Source organism: Dendrobates tinctorius, unplaced genomic scaffold (assembly GCF_039654945.1).
Source record: "Dendrobates tinctorius isolate UK_male_01 unplaced genomic scaffold, ASM3965494v1 ptg000236l, whole genome shotgun sequence".
Taxonomy (NCBI): domain Eukaryota; kingdom Metazoa; phylum Chordata; class Amphibia; order Anura; family Dendrobatidae; genus Dendrobates; species Dendrobates tinctorius.
In genome coordinates, this window is record NW_027361903.1 from 285,439 (window position 1) to 307,253 (window position 21,815).

Below are 21,815 nucleotides of genomic sequence, written 5' to 3' on the forward strand. Positions count from 1 at the left end.
TGTGCTTCAAAGGCTGTGTTAACTAGTGTCTCTCTCCCTTCTCCAATTGTTAAATGTGAGACCTATTCAAAATGAGTTGAAATGTCAGTTTTCCTCCAGTAAGTATTTTTCCCACTGTCCCGTATGTTTAATGTGACTTGTCTTATGGTTTTTTTAATGTTCCTCTATAACAATACACAGTGCTCATAATAAATCAGTACACCCCCTTTGAAAATAACATTTGAATCAATATCTCACTGGACACAAGAAGTTTCCACTTTCTGACAATTTTGAATTTAATAATAATAATAATAATAATAATCTTTATTTTTATATAGCACTAGCATATTCCGCAGCGCTTTACAGTTTGCACACATTATCATCACTGTCCCCGATGGGGCTCACAATCTAAATTCCCTATCAGTATGTCTTTGGAATGTGGGAGGAAACCGGAGTACCTGGAGGAAACCCACACAAACATAGGGAGAACATACAAACTCCTTGCAGATGTTGTCCTTGGTGGGATTCGAACCTATAGAATGGTAGAGTTGGAAGGGACCTCCTGGGCCATCTGGTCCAACCCCCTGCTCAAAGCAGGGTTTGCTAAATTATCCCATACAGATGTCTGTCCAGCCTCTGTTTGAAGACTTCCATTGAAGGAGAACTCACCACCTCTCTCGTGGCAGCTTGTTCCACTCATTGATCACTCTAACTGTTAAAAAGTTTTTTCTAATATCTAATGTGTCTCCTCCCATTCAGTTTCATCCCATTGCTTCTAGTCTTTCTTTGTGCAAATGAGAATAAAGTTGATCCTTCTACAATGTGACAGCCCTTTAGATATTTGTAGACAGATATTAAGTCTCCTCTCAGTCTTCTCTCTTGCAAACTAAACAATCCCAAATCCTGCAACCTTTCCTCATAAGACACGGTTTGCAGACCGGTCACCATTCTGGTCGCTCTTTTCTGAACTTGCTCCAGTTTGTTGATGTCTTTTTTAAAATGTGGCGCCCAAAACTGGACACAATATTCCAGATGAGGTCTGACCAAAGAGTAATAGAGGGCAATAATGACTTCACGTGATCTAGACTGTATGCTTCTGTTAATACATCCTAGAATTGCATTTGCCTTTTTTGCTGCTTCATCACTCTGTTGACTCCTATTCTGTCTGTGATCTATTAGTATCCCCAAGTCTTTTTCACATGTGCTGTTGCTTAGCCCTATTCCTCCCATTCTGTATATGTTTTTTTCATTTTTATTGCCCAGATGTAGTACTTTGCATTTTTCCCTGTTATAAACCATTCTGTTAGTTGCTGCCCACTTCTCCAGTTTATTTATATCTTTTTGAATCTTCTCTCTCTCTTCTCTAGTATTAGCTATCCCTCCTAGCTTTGTGTCATCAGCAAATGTAATCAGTTTACCCTCAATTCCTTCATCTAAATCGTTGATAAAGATGTTGAACAATACAGGGCCCAGGACAGAGCCCTGTGGTACCCCACTTGAGACGTTCTTCCAACTGGATGTGCAGCGATTTAAGACCACTCTTTGGGTCCGATCACTAAGCCAGTTATGAATCCACCTAACAGTTGCCTTGTCCATTCCATACTTAGTCATTTTTTCAATAAGGATTGTATGAGAGACTTTGTCAAATGCTTTGCTGAAGTCAAGATATACTATATCTACAGCATTTCCCTGATCCACCCAATCAGTGATTCTGTCATAGAAGGAAATTAAGTTAGTCTGACATGACTTATTAGTTAAAAACCCATGCTGACTCTGTTCAATCACTTCATTCTTATCCAGGTACTGACATACATGTTGTTTAATAATTTGTTCAGAGATCTTTCCTGGTATAGAAGTCAGACTCACCGGCCTATAGTTGCCTGGGTCCATCTTCTTCCCCTTTTTGAAGATAGGAACATTTGCTCTTCTCCAGTCTTCTGGGACTTCTCCTGTTGTCCACGAATTTTCAAAGATTATGGAGAGGGGTTCAAAAATTTCTTCTGCTATCTCCTTCAGTACTCTGGGGTGTAATTCATCTGGACCTGGAGACTTGAATTCATTTAGGTTAGCTAAGTGTTTCCTCACTATCTTTCTGTTTATAGATATCCTGGATTCTTCTATTCCCTTAATAGGACAGTGAAGAACAGTTGATGTTACATTTTCTTTCTGAGAGAAAACAGATGCAAAATAGGAATTTAAAAGTTCGGCCTTCTCAACATCCTGTCTTACCATTTCATCATTTTCATCCTGTAAAAATCCTATAGCATCTTTGACTTTTCTTTTACTTTTAACATATCCCCAAAATCCTTTATTATTGCTTTTGACATCTCTTGCAAGCCTCAATTCATTGTCAGCTTTAGATAATCTGATTTGTGCCCTGCAGGTTCTGCAGACAGCATTATATTCTTCTTTAGATATGCCTCCCTCTTTCCATTTTATAAACATTTTTCTTCCTTTTTAGCATGTGCTTAAGTTCTGTGTTCATCCATCCTGGTTTCCTTAAATGCTTCCTATTCTTCCCTCTTTTCGGAATTGTTAATAATTGTGCTTTGGGAATTTCATTTTTCAAGATTTCCCATCCTTCCTGGACATTTTTGTCTTTAAGGATATCCAGCCATTGGATCCCTCCAATTCTCTTTCTGAATCCCTTAAAATCTGCCTTTCTGAAATCTAACCTTGACGTCTGAGTCTTCACAGGTCTTCCGCCTCTAGTTATCCAAAATTCTAAAATAGCATGGTCGCTACCTCCTAGGGTCCCAGCCACTTTTACCTCCTCAACCATTTCCTCCCTGTATATAAGGATTAGATCCAAGGTAGCAGATCCCCTTGTTTTCTCCTTTACCTTCTGGAAGATAAAGTTGTCAGCAAGAGAGGATAAGAATTTCCTTGACCTGTTAGTTTTGCCTGAGAGATATTCCCAACAAATGTCTGGATAGTTGAAATCTCCCATGACAACTATGTCATATTTTTTGGAGAACTTGGCCATTTGATGCATAAAGAGTTCATCCATATCTTCGGCTTGCACAGGCGGCCTGTAGTAAATGCCTACAATGGTGTCCTTTCCATTGTTCTGTCCTTGTATTCTTACCCAAACAGTTTCCACAGAACTCCCAGTCTCTGAAGCTTCAATCTCTGTGCAGATATACGCATTTCTAACATACAATGCGACACCCCCTCCTCGTTTATCAAGTCTGTTTCTTGTAAATAAGTTGTATCCTTCTAGTCTTGTATTCCAATCATGTGTATTGTCCCACCAAGTTTCAGTGATTCCAATGACATCATATTTCTTTTCCTGTGTTAGTAGTTCCAATTCTCCTTGTTTGTTGCCCATGCTTTGTGCATTAGTATAGAAACATTTTAGTTTGTGATTGGTTTCTCTTCCTCCAATATTTTTATTAATTAGATTCTTTCGTCTTTGTTCTTCCTTTCCACTTCTAATAGCAGAGTTCTCAATAGCATTTGTCAGGTGTATGGCTTTTTCTGGTCTTTTGCTTCCCTTCCCTTGTTGTTCTAGTTTAAAGCTCTTCTTACAAGTGTAGCAAGGCGACTTCCAAATACATGCTTTCCAGTCTTCGTAAGGTGCACCCCATCTCTAGCAAGTAGTCCATCGTATAAGTAGTTCACTCCGTGATCCAGAAATCCAAATCGTTGCTGACGGCACCATCGACGTAGCCAGTTGTTCACCTGCAGAATCTTATTCCACCTCCTTGTTCCATGGCCATCCACTGGGAGGATGGAAGAGAAGACCACCTGCGCTCCCAGTTCTTTCACTTTCTTGCCTAAAGGCCCTTTTACATTTAGCGATCCAACCAGCGATACGACCCGGCCAGGATCGCTGGTGCATCGCTAAATGATCGCTAGTGAGCTTTCATACAGAAAGATCTCACAGCGATGCAGCGCACGATACTCACCATTCACACACAGCGATCCTGCGTCCTCCCGCCCGCCTCCACGCGTCGCTCGTCGTCACAGCAGGAAGCGCCCGACGAGAAATGGAGCCGGACATTCTCGCGCGATCAGCGATGGACAGCGGGGGAGCCGGTCGCTGGTAAGTATCAGACATAGCGATATCGCTAGCAATATCGCTATAACGTCACAAAACCAGTGACGTTTTAGCGATATTGCTAGCAATATCGCTTAGTGTAAAACCCCCTTAAGTCTTCAAAGTCTCTGCAGATGGTTTCCAGGTCGTTCCTTGCGGTGTCATTTGTCCCCACATGTAGTAGCAGGAATGGGTAGTCATCTGTAGGTCTGAAGAGTCCTGATATCCTGTCAGACACATCTTTAATTTTTGCACCTGGAAGACAACACATTTCTCTTGAAGTTATATCCGGTCTGCAGATAGCGGCCTCTGTTCCTCTCAGCAGGGAATCCCCCATGACCACCACTCTCCGTTTCTTCTTCACAACATTTTTCTTTCTCCATCCAGGAGGACTCTGAAGGCGTACAAGGTTGCTGTTTGTTGGCAAAGTCTTATCCTGATGTATTTCTTCATCGTTTTCCTGCGTGAGAGCCTGGTACTGGTTTCTGAGCAGTATGGGTGCTGACTGCCTCCTGATCCTCCTGCTTCTCTGGGTCACATGTCTCCATTCCTCTGTTTCTTCAGGTGCACTTCGAATTTCTTCTCTTTCTGTAACATGAAGAGATAATTCTGCTCTGTCCAAGAACTCTTCACCTTCCTTAATGATCTTCAACGTAGCCAACCTCTCTTCGAGATTTTGAAATTTTTCCTCCAGCAGGGACACAAGCTGCATTTGTGGCATGTGAAGTTTGGCTTTTCCACTGGAAGTCAGTGAACATGTAGCAAGAAATGCAGCTCACCAAATGGCTCCTGGCCTCTTCCATCTTGAGATTTCTTAAAAACGATGACAGATGAGCCCAAATTATCTACACGCAGTTTACCGATTTTCCTTTTTTCAGCTGCAACAGCCAAAACCCAGAAGGCACTGGGAATATGCAAATTCTCTCCTCAAGACTCTTCCCCTCTCCCCAGGACTCCAACTCTGCAAGGCTGCAGTGCTAACCACTGAGCCACCGTGCAGTGCTAACCACTGAGCCACCGTGCAGTGCTAACCACTGAGCCACCGTGCAGTGCTAACCACTGAGCCACCGTGCAGTGCTAACCACTGAGCCACCGTGCAGTGCTAACCACTGAGCCACCGTGCAGTGCTAACCACTGAGCCACCGTGCAGTGCTAACCACTGAGCCACCGTGCTGCCCAATTTCATAGAACATTTCCCCCATAACAGGAGAGTGAGGTTATAATATAACTCTCTGCAAAAGCTGCAGTTTTACTCCAATTAGACGATGCAGAAATGAGTACACCCCCATCAATAACTCCTTCATCTAGTATTGTGTGTGACCTCCATGATATGTAAGGAGGCACCGAGTCTACAAAGCTTGGATGGAAAAAGTGGTGACACATTACACTGAAGTTAGCAATTTATAGTAGAAATGTAATTATCTCTGGGTTATTAGTCTATATAGAAAATATGTGAAGTCTTAAAAACGACTTTTATTTCTAGATACTCAATAAAATGAAAATACTTTACAGTGGGGAAAAAAGTATTTAGTCAGCCCCCAATTGTGCCAGTTCTCCCCCTTATAAAGATGAGAGCGGCCTGTAGCTGACATCATACGTAGACCACAACTATGAGCGTCACAATGAGAAAACAAATCCGGAAAATCACCTTGTCTGATTTGGAAAATTTATTTGGCAAATTATGGTGGAAAATAAGTATTTGTTCATTAATAAAAGTTCATCTCAATATTTTGCTATATATCCTTTGTTGGCAATGACAGAGGTCACACGTTTTCTGTAAGTCTTCACAAGGTTGGCGCACACTGTTGGTGGTATGTTGGCCCATTCCTCCATGCAGCGTCTCTACAATCTTCCTGCAGTCTTCAGCGTCTCTACCATCTGCCTGCGGTCTTCAGCGTCTCTACCATCTGCCTGCGGTCTTCAGCGTCTCTACCATCTGCCTGCGGTCTTCAGCGTCTCTACCATCTGCCTGCGGTCTTCAGCGTCTCTACCATCTGCCTGCGGTCTTCAGCGTCTCTACCATCTGCCTGCGGTCTTCAGCGTCTCTACCATCTGCCTGCGGTCTTCAGCGTCTCTACCATCTGCCTGCGGTCTTCAGCGTCTCTACAATCTGCCTGCGGTCTTCAGCGTCTCTACCATCTGCCTGCGGTCTTCAGCGTCTCTACAATCTTCCTGCAGTCTTCAGCGTCTCTACAATCTTCCTGCTGTCTTGAGCGTCTCTACCATCTGCCTGCGGTCTTCAGCGTCTCTACCATCTGCCTGCGGTCTTCAGCGTCTCTACAATCTGCCTGCGGTCTTCAGCGTCTCTACCATCTGCCTGCGGTCTTGAGCGTCTCTACCATCTGCCTGCGGTCTTGAGCGTCTCTACCATCTGCCTGCGGTCTTGAGCGTCTCTACCATCTGCCTGCGGTCTTGAGCGTCTCTACCATCTGCCTGCGGTCTTGAGCGTCTCTACCATCTGCCTGCGGTCTTGAGCGTCTCTACCATCTGCCTGCGGTCTTGAGCGTCTCTACCATCTGCCTGCGGTCTTGAGCGTCTCTACCATCTGCCTGCGGTCTTGAGCGTCTCTACCATCTGCCTGCGGTCTTCAGCGTCTCTACCATCTGCCTGCGGTCTTCAGCGTCTCTACCATCTGCCTGCGGTCTTCAGCGTCTCTACCATCTGCCTGCGGTCTTCAGCGTCTCTACCTTCTGCCTGCGGTCTTCAGCGTCTCTACCATCTGCCTGTGGTCTTCAGCGTCTCTGTTATGTGTTTCTTGTCTTCTATCCGTATCCTGCCCCATGCCTCGTGTGCCAACCTGTACCTTGAACCCGGACCTTGGGTTTGGTTGATTTACCTCACTCCGACACCAGCAGCACATGTGCCCTTCCGACACCAGCAACTCGTGTCCTCACATAAGTGTACGGCCTCCACCATTTCTCACTGTAGGCTCTGTGCAGCTTTCTTTGCCTCTTATATACGCCTGTCTTCTGGACACTGATGTAATGAAAGATTACACTGACCTGAGGGGATTTCATGGAAATTAACATTTTATAGCCTAAACTTTGACTTTGCATCTAAGACTTTCATTGGGGTGTACTCATTTTTGAAACATTGTCTTGAATGAATAGGAAAATTACTTTTTTAGGTGCAAAATAGATCTTGTTTGCACTCGGTGGCTGAGATTTGCGCAGCGTTCTGTAGTGTGGTGTCCTGTAGAAAATGTGGATTCTGAAAGGAAACTAGAGATTTTCTGACCAGTCTGCTGGGGTGTACTCACTTATGCTGAGCACTGTGCCAGTGCATGAAGTCACATAGACGGGTGTGAACACAGTCCTGCTGATCTCCAGCGTGGTGACGGACGACCTGAGAGACCAGGGCTCCGGATATCTGGATTTTCTGATAATCCAGCTCCTCGGCTTCTCAGGATGCCAGATTACTGGACTTGTTCAGTTTTCGGCCCCCAGGCCCGGTTTCCCTTTAGTCCCCGCTGTCTCATTTGCACTGTTGGAAATTAATAGCCGCATTGTCCAGGAGGGAAGGCTGCAAATCTGCAGCAGAGATTCGGGAGCCCTCTTCAGTCATGAAGAGGTTAACCTGGACTCAGAGTGGTGGTCTATCATGAGAGCCGCATCCTCCGTCCGTGCAGGTGTGAACAACTATTTTTCTGGACTTGTTGTAATTTTTGGCGCTTTCCGCCTTTGTTCTGCACCACTTATTACCCCGAGAGGAAATGTCTCCCAAGATACGAGCGCAGAGCGGCCGCGGGCTACAGAGCCGTCGCCTCCTGGCCGCTCATCAGTCGAGGCGTGATTGTGTATGGCAGTAACGAGGGGCCGGGGAGAGCAGGCGGACTTTGCCGTGCTGCTGATTGCCAGCGTCTGAAGGATTGTCCAGGATGTCATTTTCTCGGCGCTGTCTCATCAGCCGTATTATTGCTGTCATTACTGGAGATGTTTTTCATGTTTACCTCCGTGTGAAGCGCGTCGCGCTCTCTTCATCGTACAACAGATTACAGCAATTTTCTGCCAAATTTCATTACATTCCGGTGCTGTGGCTGAAATCGTGGTGGCTCCATAAACCTTTCTCATGTCCACATACATTAGCGCCGCGCTCTGCTCTCCTTATCGCCCTTTTTTGACCCCAGGAGTAGAATTCCTATAGACGCGGCCGGAGATGGTGCGACTGATGTCTGACTGCAGGTGAGACCCGACGTTGTGATCTGTACGGCGTCGTTGTGGCACTGTGCTAGTAACAGTGCGCTCTGCAGGTCCCTCACTTCATTAGAACTGATTTATATTAAAGGGAACCTGTCACCTCATTTTGGCGGTCTATGTAAATGATTTCGGTCCTGCCCGATGGGCGGTGTTTTGGGTCCTTTCCTCCACCCCTCTTTGGCCGTTGTCTGCAATATTTCTGGGAATTTCGGTAGTTGTCCTCCATATTATTCACGTGCGTATTGCAATCTTGACTCGCGCACGCGCAGTATGCTTTGCCCAACTGCGGGCAAAGCCAAAAAGCATTACTGCGCATGCGCCGGTGAACTATATCCCGGAACACAGCAAAATACTTCCAGGGCATAGTTCACCGGTGCATGAGCACTAATGCTTTTCAGCTTTGCCCACAGTCGGGCAAAGCATACTGCGCATGCGCAAGTCGAGATTGCAATGCGCACGTGCGTACTATGGAGGACAACTACGGAAATTCCCAGAAATATTGTGGACAGCGGCCAAAGAGGGGTGGAGGAAAGGACCCAAAACGCCGCCCATGGGACCGGACCGAAATCATTTACATAGACCGTCAAAATGAGGTGACAGATTCCCTTTAAGCATTGTAGTCTGTGCGGCCTGTAGACCCGTCATTAGTGGCTGCAAGTGCAGAAGAACAGGCAAAACCACATGACACCGCTGCCCCTGTGAGCAGGAAGCCCTCATTGTCCCGCATCACCTCCACTTGCTGACCAAACCCTATTTATTCTGAAAGACCGCCCCCTGTTTATTCTGAAAGACCGCCCCCTGTTTATTCTGAAAGACCGCCCCCTGTTTATTCTGAAAGACCGCCCCCTGTTTATTCTGAAAGACCGCCCCCTGTTTATTCTGAAAGACCGCCCCCTGTTTATTCTGAAAGACCGCCCCCTGTTTATTCTGAAAGACCGCCCCCTGTTTATTCTGAAAGACCGCCCCCTGTTTATTCTGAAAGACCGGCCCCTGTTTATTCTGAAAGACCGCCCCCTGTTTATTCTGAAAGACCGCCCCCTGTTTATTCTGAAAGACCGCCCCCTGTTTATTCTGAAAGACCGCCCCCTGTTTATTCTGAAAGACCGCCCCCTGTTTATTCTGAAAGACCGCCCCCTGTTTATTCTGAAAGACCGGCCCCTGTTCTGAAAGACCGCCCCCTGTTTATTCTGCAGACTGCACCCCTTTATTCTTGCGTTCCCCTATTAGTGTTGTGATACTAGACCTGATGGTGCGAGTGGCCCGGCTCTTGTTGCCACAGGTATATTTCTTATATTGATTATTCATGTCCAGCTGACTGGCCGGTGTCGGGCTGACCTCGTGCCTGCTTCGTGCTCAGGATCCTTTGCTTTGTATTATATCCAGATATATGTACACTAGGGTGACCGGATCTCATATGGGGGGGAAAAATGTCAGAATCTTGTTCGTCTGGACCCCACAAAACGATTCCCCTTTCCAGATATTGAGATAGCCAACATTTGAGCTCGATCAAACGACGTTAACCCGTGCCGCTCGTCGCTCAAAGTTTGAAAAAATCCAAATTGAGGTATTTTAAGATTTAGGTATTTTGCATAGTCTGTTAGACTATAAAGAATGTGACAACAACATTGCAGAAATAGCCCTGACCACATTTTGGAACCATTTGTGGTATTTGAATGCAGAGTTGGTGGGATTATCATTTTTTGATCCCACCATTACAGACAATGAAAAGTTGTTAATGGCTAATAAATTGCTCAGTAGCACAGATGAACCATCAGAGCACGCTAGGGTTGTAAATCCAAAAGTTAGGAAAGAAAAATTAAGAGGTAGGAAGTAACCGACTTTAACGACCTTCTGACAAAAGATGAACAAAAGCAATATGTCCTGCAAGTTGTAAGCAAATGCCGAGCATTATATTCTGACGTTTCAAAAACTACTTTAACAAAAGCTCTAGAATAGATTAGATAACTATGTAAAATTATCAACTCGTGTAGGTTAGCGTGCTCTGATGGTTCATCTGTGCTACTGAGCAATTTATTAGCCATTAACAACTTTTCATTGTCTGTAATGGTGGGATCAAAAAACGATAATCCCACCAACTCTGCATTCAAATACCACAAATGGTTCGAAAATTTGGTCAGGGCTATTTCTGCAATGTTGTTGTCACATTCTTTATAGTCTAACAGACTATGCAAAATACCTAAATCTTAAAATACCTCAATTTGGATTTTTTCAAACTTTGAGCGACGAGCGGCACGGGTTAACGTCGTTTGATCGAGCTCAAATTTTGGCAATCTCAATATCTGGAAAAGGGAATCGTTTTGTGGGGTCCAGACGGACAAAATTCCGACATCGATTTTTTGCGGTCACCCTAATGTACACCATGTTCCAAATTATTATGCAAATTGGTTTAAGTGTCATAGCGTTTTTTTTTTTAATGAAACCCATTGATGGTATTGTGTCTTAGGGCTCTTTGGATCCCTGAAATCAATCTCAGATACCTGTGATAATTAGTTTGCCGTGTGAGCCCAATAAAAGGAAAACTGGACGTTCCACACTATTGATCAGGACACAGTTTTCAAGTAACATGGGAAAGAAAAATGATCTCTCTGTTGGTGAAAAGCATCAAATAGTGCAATGCCTCGGTCAAGGGATGAAAACATTAGATATTTCCCAAAAACTTAAGCGTGGTCATCGTACTGTTGAGAGATTTGTGGCTGATTCTGAGCACAGACGTGTTTGTGCAGATAAAGGCAGAATGAGGAAGGTTTCTGCCAGGTAAGTTCATCGGATTAAGAGAGCAGCTGCTATAAAGCCATTACAAACCAGCAAACAGATCATTGAAGCTATTGGTGCCTCTGGAGTCCCTCGAACCTCAAGCTGTAGGATGCTTCAAAGGCTTGCTGTGGTGCATAAACCTACTATTCGGCCACCCCAGGGCTCACAATCAGAAACGGTTGCAGTGGCCCAGACATATATGAAGACTAATTTTCAAACAGTCTTGTTTACTGATGAGTGTCGAGCAACCCTGGATGGTCCAGATGGATGGAGCAGTGGATGGTTGGTGGATGGCCACCATGTCACAACAAGGCTGCGACGTCAGCAAGGAGGTGGAGTCGTCATGTTTTGGGCTGGAATCATGGGGAAACAGCTGGTCGGGCCCTTTAAGGTTCCTGAAGGTGTGAAAATGACCTCTGCAAAGTATATAGAGTTTCTGACTGACAACTGTCTTCCATGGTATATAAAGCAGAACCGTGCCTTCAGGAGCAAAATCCTCTTCATGCATGACCACGCACCATCTCATGCTGCAAAGAATCCCTCCGAGCCATTGGCCGCTATGGGCATAAAAGGATATGAACGCATGGTGTGGCCACCATCTTCCCCTGACCTCAACCCTATAGAGAACCTTTGGAGTATCATCAAGCCAAGGATCTATGAGGGTGGGAGGCCGGTCACATCAGAACAGCAGCTCTGGGAGGCTAGTCTGACTTCATGCAGAGAAATCCAAGCAGAAACTCTCCAAAAACTCACAAGGTCACTGGATGATGCGAGAATTGTGAAGGAGACCTCACGAAGGGTTCCCATGTTACGTGTCACTTGGCCAATGGATGATGCGAGAATTGTGAAGGAGACCTCACAGAAGGGTTCCCATGTTACGTGTCACTTGGCCAATGGATGGTGCGAGAATTGTGAAGGAGACCTCACAGAAGGGCTCCCATGTTACGTGTCACTTGGCCAATGGATGGTGCGAGAATTGTGAAGGAGACCTCACAGAATGGTTCCCATGTTACGTGTCACTTGGCCAATGGATGATGCGAGAATTGTGAAGGAGACCTCAGAAGGGTTCCCATGTTACGTGTCACTTGGCCAATGGATGATGCGAGAATTGTGAAGGAGACCTCACAGAATGGTTCCCATGTTACGTGTCACTTGGCCAATGGATGGTGCGAGAATTGTGAAGGAGACCTCACAGAAGGGTTCCCATGTTACGTGTCACTTGGCCAATGGATGATGCGAGAATTGTGAAGGAGACCTCACAGAAGGGTTCCCATGTTACGTGTCACTTGGCCAATGGATGATGCGAGAATTGTGAAGGAGACCTCACAGAAGGGTTCCCATGTTACGTGTCACTTGGCCAATGGATGATGCGAGAATTGTGAAGGAGACCTCACAGAAGGGTTCCCATGTTACGTGTCACTTGGCCAATGGATGATGCGAGAATTGTGAAGGAGACCTCAGAAGGGTTCCCATGTTACGTGTCACTTGGCCAATGGATGATGCGAGAATTGTGAAGGAGACCTCACAGAATGGTTCCCATGTTACGTGTCACTTGGTCAATGGATGATGCGAGAATTGTGAAGGAGACCTCACAGAAGGGTTCCCATGTTACGTGTCACTTGGCCAATGGATGATGCGAGAATTGTGAAGGAGACCTCACAGAAGGGTTCCCATGTTACGTGTCACTTGGCCAATGGATGATGCGAGAATTGTGAAGGAGACCTCACAGAATGGTTCCCATGTTACGTGTCACTTGGCCAATGGATGATGCAAGAATTGTGAAGGAGACCTCACAGAAGGGTTCCCATGTTACGTGTCACTTGGCCAATGGATGATGCGAGAATTGTGAAGGAGACCTCACAGAAGGGTTCCCATGTTACGTGTCACTTGGCCAATGGATGATGCGAGAATTGTGAAGGAGACCTCACAGAAGGGTTCCCATGTTGCGTGTCACTTGGCCAATGGATGATGCGAGAATTGTGAAGGAGACCTCACAGAAGGGTTCCCATGTTACGTGTCACTTGGCCAATGGATGATGCGAGAATTGTGAAGGAGACCTCACAGAAGGGTTCCCATGTTACGTGTCACTTGGCCAATGGATGATGCGAGAATTGTGAAGGAGACCTCACAGAAGGGTTCCCATGTTACGTGTCACTTGGCCAATGGATGATGCGAGAATTGTGAAGGAGACCTCACAGAAGGGTTCCCATGTTACGTGTCACTTGGCCAATGGATGATGCGAGAATTGTGAAGCAGACCTCACAGAAGGGTTCCCATGTTACGTGTCACTTGGCCAATGGATGATGCGAGAATTGTGAAGGAGACCTCACAGAAGGGTTCCCATGTTACGTGTCACTTGGCCAATGGATGATGCGAGAATTGTGAAGGAGACCTCACAGAAGGGTTCCCATGTTACGTGTCACTTGGCCAATGGATGATGCGAGAATTGTGAAGGAGACCTCACAGAAGGGTTCCCATGTTACGTGTCACTTGGCCAATGGATGATGCGAGAATTGTGAAGGAGACCTCACAGAAGGGTTCCCATGTTACGTGTCACTTGGCCAATGGATGATGCGAGAATTGTGAAGGAGACCTCACAGAAGGGTTCCCATGTTACGTGTCACTTGGCCAATGGATGATGCGAGAATTGTGAAGCAGACCTCACAGAAGGGTTCCCATGTTACGTGTCACTTGGCCAATGGATGATGCGAGAATTGTGAAGGAGACCTCACAGAAGGGTTCCCATGTTACGTGTCACTTGGCCAATGGATGATGCGAGAATTGTGAAGGAGAACTCACAGAAGGGTTCCCATGTTACGTGTCACTTGGCCAATGGATGATGCGAGAATTGTGAAGGAGACCTCACAGAAGGGTTCCCATGTTACGTGTCACTTGGCCAATGGATGATGCGAGAATTGTGAAGGAGACCTCACAGAAGGGTTCCCATGTTACGTGTCACTTGGCCAATGGATGATGCGAGAATTGTGAAGCAGACCTCACAGAAGGGTTCCCATGTTACGTGTCACTTGGCCAATGGATGATGTGAGAATTGTGAAGGAGACCTCACAGAAGGGTTCCCATGTTACGTGTCACTTGGCCTGCTAGGAGGTTTTGGAGCTAGATGGCTTTTTTGCTGCTCATTCCACCAATGAGCATTTCCACTTCTTTCCAACAGATCAAATGTTTAGAGATTCTGCTGGGCCCGATCATTTGGAGCCTTGTGGAGGGTATACTGCTGTCACCGGGAGGTTTCTTCAGTCACATCGCTGTACCCTCTGACGGGCGAGGACTTTTATTAGACCGACTGTCATTGGCACCGACCACTTGGGAAAATCAGAGAAAAAGTGTTTGCATAATAATTTGGAACATGGTGTAAATAGGTGTGAATACTTATGCACGACACGTGTACAGCCTGGGATACGTGTACAGCTGTGATGGGAGTACCCCTGCGCCGGTCCCCCGTCTGATCAGCGACGCCGTGCGTTTCATGGTGGAGGCGCTGTTATTCTCAACGGTGTGACGGCGCACCTCGTACTGTGCAGAGCCCTCCTGGGAAGAAGCGCTGCGCGCAGCGAGTGTCCGTAGGCCGATCACTTGCACAATATTCACCATCAGCGGCGCCACGTCTGTATTCATGTACACTCACACACTGCAGCAAAAAGTCAGCGAGGCCTGAGCGTAACCGCCGCCGCTCGCTGAGTGCATTCATTAGTAATTGACTCCCTGATACCGCTAACCCCCCGATATCCTGCGCTGCCCACAGCAGCGGCCGATCAATGTCTCCTCAGACTCGGAGGCCGTGGGCGGACGGAGCGTCGTCACTAGAAGAGAATGTGACAGTCTCCCACTCGTGGGGGGATTCTGGGCCAGCGGGGGGGTGGGGGGAATACACGGACTGCAGGGCCGACCTCCATACATAGAGCTGGTTTATTGGGGAGACCTCCGGAGGATAAGAGTCCCCCGTCCCTCTGCACTCCGGGCACAGTGGTCCCTTTGTGGTCGCTGACCCCGCACAGCCGCACTTTGTCTCATGGCTTCTTCTGTGTTTCCTCCTCTGATAGTTAAACAAAGAGAACAAGAACCTGAAGAGGATTAGCATGATGTACATGGCCAAGCTGGGGCCGGAAACCATCAGCAAGGAGATCAGCCTGGACCCCGACCACGAGGAAGACGGAGGCTGCACCAACCTGGACTGTCAGCACAAGCTGAAAGGTAGAGGCATCGGCGTACACCTGGGGTCCAACGGTCACTATATGGCAGGAGGGGGCTGGACAGAGGGCTATCAGCAGACGCCAGGGTGTAATATACAGGGCGGTCAGCGGTCACTATAAGGCAGGAGGGGGCTGGACAGAGGGCTATCAGAAGACCCCGGGGTGTAATATACAGGGCGGTTAGCGGTCACTATAAGGCAGGAGGGGGGCTGGTCTGGGGCGGTCAGCGGACCCCGGGGTGTTATATACAGGGCGATTTAGCAGTTACTATAAGGCAGGGGGGGGCTGGACAGAGGGCTATCAGCAGACCCCGGGCTGTAATATACAGGGCGGTCAGCCGTCACTATAAGGCAGGAGGGGGCTGGACAGAGGGCTATCAGCAGACGCCGGGGTGTAATATACAGGGCGGTCAGCGGTCACTATAAGGCAGGAGGGGGGCTGGACAGAGGGCTATCAGAAGACCCCGGGGTGTAATATACAGGGCGGTTAGCGGTCACTATAAGGCAGGAGGGGGGCTGGTCTGGGGCGGTCAGCGGACCCCGGGGTGTTATATACAGGGCGATTTAGCAGTTACTATAAGGCAGGGGGGGGCTGGACAGAGGGCTATCAGCAGACCCCGGGCTGTAATATACAGGGCGGTCAGCCGTCACTATAAGGCAGGAGGGGGCTGGACAGAGGGCTATCAGCAGACGCCGGGGTGTAATATACAGGGCGGTCAGCGGTCACTATAAGGCAGGAGGGGGCTGGACAGAGGGCTATCAGCAGACCCCGGGCTGTAATATACAGTGCGGTCAGCGGACCCCTCCTGCCCTTTAGCGGCCCCTCTGATGACCCCGATATACTATTCTCCTCTCAGATCTTCAGGATCAGATCCTTAATGTTGAGGACGAGAAGACGACGATATCCCGAGATCTGGAGGAGATCCGCTCCAAACTGGTGGATCTCATGGAAGAGGTGAGTACAGCACTGTATGTGGGGTGTAATGAGCCTGGGAGTCGCTGCCCCGAGATAAAGTTATATACACAACACTGAGGAGAAGCGCTGGATGATGGAGGCGGCGACCGAGCAAGAAGCTTCCAGCGAGAGAAGGGTTAATAGTCTGTAAATGTCATAAATTACAATGCAAATCATCAGTATCCGAGGACCGCCCGTCCCCCCATAATCAGTATCCGGGAACCGCCCGTCACCACCATAATCAGTATCCGAGGACCGCCCGTCCCCCCATAATCAGTATCCGGGAACCGCCCGTCACCACCATAATCAGTATCCGAGGACCGCCCGTCCCCCCATAATCAGTATCCGGGAACCGCCCGTCACCACCATAATCAGTATCCGAGGACCGCCCGTCTCCCCATAATCAGTATCCGAGGACCGCCTGTCCCCCCATAATCAGTATCCGGGAACCGCCCGTCACCACCATAATCAGTATCCGAGGACCGCCTATCAGCACCATAATCAGTATCCGAGGACCGCCCATCTCCTCCATAATCAGTATCCGGGAATCGCCCGTCACCACCATAATCAGTATCTGAGGACCGCCCATCTCCCCCATAATCAGTATCCGAGGACCGCCCGTCCCCCCATAATCAGTATCCGGGAACCGCCCGTCACCACCATAATCAGTATCCGAGGACCGCCCGTCTCCCCATAATCAGTATCCGAGGACCGCCTGTCCCCCCATAATCAGTATCCGGGAACCGCCCGTCACCACCATAATCAGTATCCGAGGACCGCCCGTCCCCCCATAATCAGTATCCGGGAACCGCCCGTCACCACCATAATCAGTATCCGAGGACCGCCCGTCTCCCCATAATCAGTATCCGAGGACCGCCTGTCCCCCCATAATCAGTATCCGGGAACCGCCCGTCACCACCATAATCAGTATCCGAGGACCGCCTATCAGCACCATAATCAGTATCCGAGGACCGCCCATCTCCTCCATAATCAGTATCCGGGAATCGCCCGTCACCACCATAATCAGTATCTGAGGACCGCCCATCTCCCCCATAATCAGTATCCGAGGACCGCCCGTCCCCCCATAATCAGTATCCGGGAACCGCCCGTCACCACCATAATCAGTATCCGAGGACCGCCCGTCTCCCCATAATCAGTATCCGAGGACCGCCTGTCCCCCCATAATCAGTATCCGGGAACCGCCCGTCACCACCATAATCAGTATCCGAGGACCGCCTATCAGCACCATAATCAGTATCCGAGGACCGCCCATCTCCTCCATAATCAGTATCCGGGAATCGCCCGTCACCACCATAATCAGTATCCGAGGACCGCCCATCTCCCCCATAATCAGTATCCGAGGACCGCCCATCTCCCTCATAATCAGTATCCGAGGACCACCCATCAGCACCATAATCAGTATCCGAGGACCGCCCGTCCCCCCATAATCAGTATCCGGGAACCGCCCGTCACCACCATAAACAGTATCCGAGGACCGCCTGTCCCCCCATAATCAGTATCCGGGAACCGCCCGTCACCACCATAATCCGTATCCGAGGACCACCTGTCCCCCCATAATCAGTATCCGGGAACCGCCCGTCACCACCATAATCAGTATCCGAGGACCGCCCATCCCCCCATAATCAGTATCCGAGGACCGCCCCTCTCCCCCATAATCAGTATCCGAGGACCACCCATCAGCACCATAATCAGTATCCGAGGACCGCCCGGCACCCCATAATCAGTATCCGGGAACCGCCCGTCACCACCATAATCCGTATCCGAGGACCGCCCGTCTCCCCCATAATCAGTATCCGAGGACCGCCCGTCTCCCCCATAATCAGTATCCGAGGACCGCCCGTCTCCCCCATAATCAGTATCCGAGGACCGCCCGTCTCCCCCATAATCAGTATCCGAGGACCGCCCGTCTCCCCCATAATCAGTATCCGAGGACCGCTCGTCACCACCATAATCAGTATCCGAGGACCGCCCGTCTCCTCAATAATCAGTATACGAGGACCGCCCGTCACCACCATAATCAGTATCCGAGGACCGCCCGTTCCCCCATAATCAGTATACGAGGACCCCCTGTCTGCCCCATAATCAGTATCCGAGGACCGCCCGTCCCCCCATAATCAGTATCTGCCGACCTCCCCGCGCTCAATTACACAGCGCTTTGTGTGAATCTTCCTTTTTATTGTTCATCAGGTGAACTCCACAAGAAAAGAAAACATCACTCTGAATAAGGAAACGTTCGACCAGAGAAAACTCCTAGAGAAGTACAACCGAGGTGAGTGACACCAGCTTATCTATGGGGAGTGCGTTATGTGTAGCGGTGGAGGTGAGCTGTGCCATATTATCTATGGGGAGTGCGTTATGTGTAGCGGTGGAGGTGAGCTGTGCCATATTATCTATGGGGAGTGCGGTATGTGGAGCGGTGGAGGTGAGCTGTGCCATATTCTTATCTATGGGGAGGGCGGTATGTGGAGTGGTGGAGGTGAGCAGTGCCTTATTATTTATGGGGAGTGCGGTAAGTGGAGCGGTGGAGGTGAGGTGTGCCATATTCTTATATATGGCGAGTGCAGTATGTGGAGTGGTGGAGGTGAGCTGTGCCATATTATCTATGGGGGGGTGCGGTATGTGGAGTGGTGGAGGTGAGCGGTTCCATATTATCTATGGGGAGTGCGGTATGTTGAACAGTGGATGTGAGCTGTGCCATATTCTTATCTATGGGGAGTGTGGTATGTGGAACGGTGGAGGTGAGCTGTGCTATATTATCTATGGGTAGTGCGGTACGTGGAGCGGTGGAGGTGAGCTGTGCCATATTATCTATGGGGAGTGCGGTACATGGAGCGGTGGAGGTGAGCTGTGCCATATTCTTATCTATGGGGAGTGTGGTATGTGGAGCGGTGGAGGTGAGCTGTGCCATATTATCTATGGGGAGTGCGGTATGTAGTGGTGGAGGTGAGCTGTGCCATATTATTATCTATGGGGAGTGCGGTGGAGGTGAGCTGTGCCATATTCTTATCTATGGGGAGTGCAGTATGTGGAGCGCGGTGGAGGTGAGCGGTGCCATATTCTTATCTATGGGGAGTGCGGTATGTGTAGTGGTGGAGGTGAGCTGTGCCATATTCTTATCTATGGGGAGTGCGGTATGTGGAGCGGTGGAGGTGAGCTGTGCCATATTCTTATCTATGGAGAGTGCGGTATGTGGAGTGCGGCGGAGGTGAGCGGTGCCATATTCTTATCTATGGGGAGTGCGGTATGTGTAGTGGTGGAGGTGAGCTGTGCCATATTCTTATCTATGGGGAGTGCGGTATGTGGATCGGTGGAGGTGAGCTGTGCCATATTCTTATCTATGGGGAGGGCGGTATGTGGAGCGCGGTGGAGGTGAGATGTGCCATATTATCTATGGGGAATGCGGTATGTGTAGTGGTGGAGGTGAGCTGTGCCATATTATGTATGGGGAGTGCGGTATGTGTAGTGGTGGAGGTGAGCTTTGCCATATTCTTATCTATGGGGAGTGCGGTATGTGGAGTGGTGGAGGTGAGCGGTGCCATATTATCTGTGGGGAGTGCGGTATGTGGAGCGCGGTGGAGGTGAGCTGTGCCATATTCTTATCTATGGGGAGTGCGGTGGAGGTGAGCTGTGCCATATTCTTATCTATGGGGAGTACGGTATGTGGAGCGGTGGAGGTAACCTGTGCCATATTCTTATCTATGGGGAGTACGGTATGTGGAGCGGTGGAGGTGACCTGTGCCATATTCTTATCTATGGGGAGTATGGTATGTGTAGTGGTGTAGGTGAACTGTGCCATATTCTTATCTATGGGGAGTGTGGTATGTGGAGCGGTGGAGGTGAGCTGTGCCATATTCTTATCTATGGGGAGTGCGGTATGTGGAGCGGTGGAGGTGAGCTGTGTCGTATCCTAGATGTTTTTTATCATTTTTAATACTGATTAGTATTGGAGCTATGAAATGTTAGCTGCAGGGTGGGGAATGTTGTGGGACTTCTTGGGGTGTGGGAGTCGGTCTGGGACGTCTCGGGGCACAGTTGGGGTTGTCTTGATATCCGGTGGTCCATCAGAGACACCTCAGAGCGCGGGGGTTGTTCTGGGAAGTCTCAGGGCATGGTCTGGGTTTTCTTGAGGTGTGGTGGTACATCGGAGAAGTTTCAGAGTGCGGGGGTCAGTCTGGGATGTCTCGGGGCACAGTCAGGTTTGTCTCGAGGCGTGGTGGTCCATCGGGGTCGTCTTGAGGCTCAGGAGACGGTTGCGGGTGTCTCGGTGCACGCGGGCTCAGTTGTGGATGTCTTGGGGCTCAGGGTTTCGGGCAGGGAGGTGTCGGCGGGGGGTGGGGTCGGGCAGGGACGTCGCGGGGTGTCTGTCGGGGATGTCTCAGGGCGCGGTAGTCTGTTGTGGACGTCTCTGGGCACAGGAGGTCAGGCAGGGATGGCTCGGGGCGCGGGGGTCTGTTGTTGATGTCTCGGGGGTCTGGTGGTCGGTCGTGGACGTCTCTGGGCACCGGAGGTCGGGCAGTGACATCTCGGAGGTCTGCTGTGGACGTCTCGGGGCGCTGGTAGTCGGTCGTGGACGTCTCTGGGCACCGGAGGTCGGGCAGTGACGTCTCGGGGGTCTGTTGTGGATGTCTCGGGGCTCGGGGGTCTGCTGTGGACATCTCGGGGCGCTGGTGGTCGGTCGTGGACGTCTCTGGGCACTGGGGGTCGGTCAGGGATGTCTCGGGGCGCTGGGAATCTGTTGTGGACATCTCTGGGCGCAGGAGGTCAGGCAGGGACGTTTAGGGGTGCTGGGGGTCGGTCGGGGACGTCTCTGGGCACAGGAAGTCGGGCAGGGATGTCTCGGGGCGCTGGGGGTCGGTCAGGGACGTCTCGGGGAGCTGGGGGTCGGTCGGGGACGTCTCGGGGTGCTGGGGTCGGTCGTGGACGTCTCTGCTCTCTCTCTCCACATCTGGCCTCGCTGCCTCTTCCCTCTGATTAGTAATTAGGGTGTATTCAGCGCAGCGAGCGCGGCGTCCTGATTGTAATCACCGTGCGGGGGCGCGCGCTGCGGGCCGGTGGGGGACGCTCTGTTTGCTTCATCAGTTAATGGGATTAGAATCTTACACTAATTGTAGCGTTTAAACTAACGAGCCGCTGAATGTCAGGACGAGTGGCGCCGCCTCTCATTAGCGTCGTTCTCGCTGCTGCTGCCGGGGGAGGGGCGGCCACTTTCTCTGCCTTGATCCTCCTGCTGTTCGGAGCTGATCCTCGCAGTCATCACCTTGTTCTCAGCCCTAAATCTTCTTTCCTGGTGTCAGAGCCGGGGCCCTTGTCCCATTACAGGTGGAATACCCGCAGTGTCGGGGCCCGGCGCCTCTTCTTCCTGGGCGCGTCCACATTGTGTAGAGAGAAAGTTCGTATCTCACGGACTCTGCACGGACGGACGATTCTTGTATTTTTACTATTTTCACTTCAATAAAACAAAATTACCAAAACCAAAGTGAGCGAGCAGTGACCTCCGATCCCTAGACGGGCGTGAAAATTGTGGTCCAGTGCGATTTCCATCACTCCCCTGCGGATCTTTCCGTGCCCTTGTGTCGTTCTCGGTCCTCGGTGCTTCTGGTTCATTCTCGGTCCTCGGTGCTTCTGGTTCATTCTCGG

At 49.5% G+C, this 21,815-nt stretch overlaps 1 protein-coding gene across 4 annotated transcripts in view; it reads left to right on the top strand.

Annotated features, from left to right (window-relative positions):
* The window catches only part of SHTN1 (shootin 1), a 105,492-nt gene that overhangs the window by 32,097 nt on the left and 51,580 nt on the right, over positions 1-21,815 (top strand). For all 4 annotated transcript variants that reach the window (XM_073556565.1, XM_073556564.1, XM_073556566.1 and 1 more), the window contains exons 5-7: positions 15,054-15,204; positions 16,060-16,157; positions 18,366-18,447. In XM_073556565.1, coding sequence (XP_073412666.1) covers positions 15,054-15,204; positions 16,060-16,157; positions 18,366-18,447 — 331 coding nt within the window. The remainder of the gene's footprint in view (positions 1-15,053; positions 15,205-16,059; positions 16,158-18,365; positions 18,448-21,815) is intronic.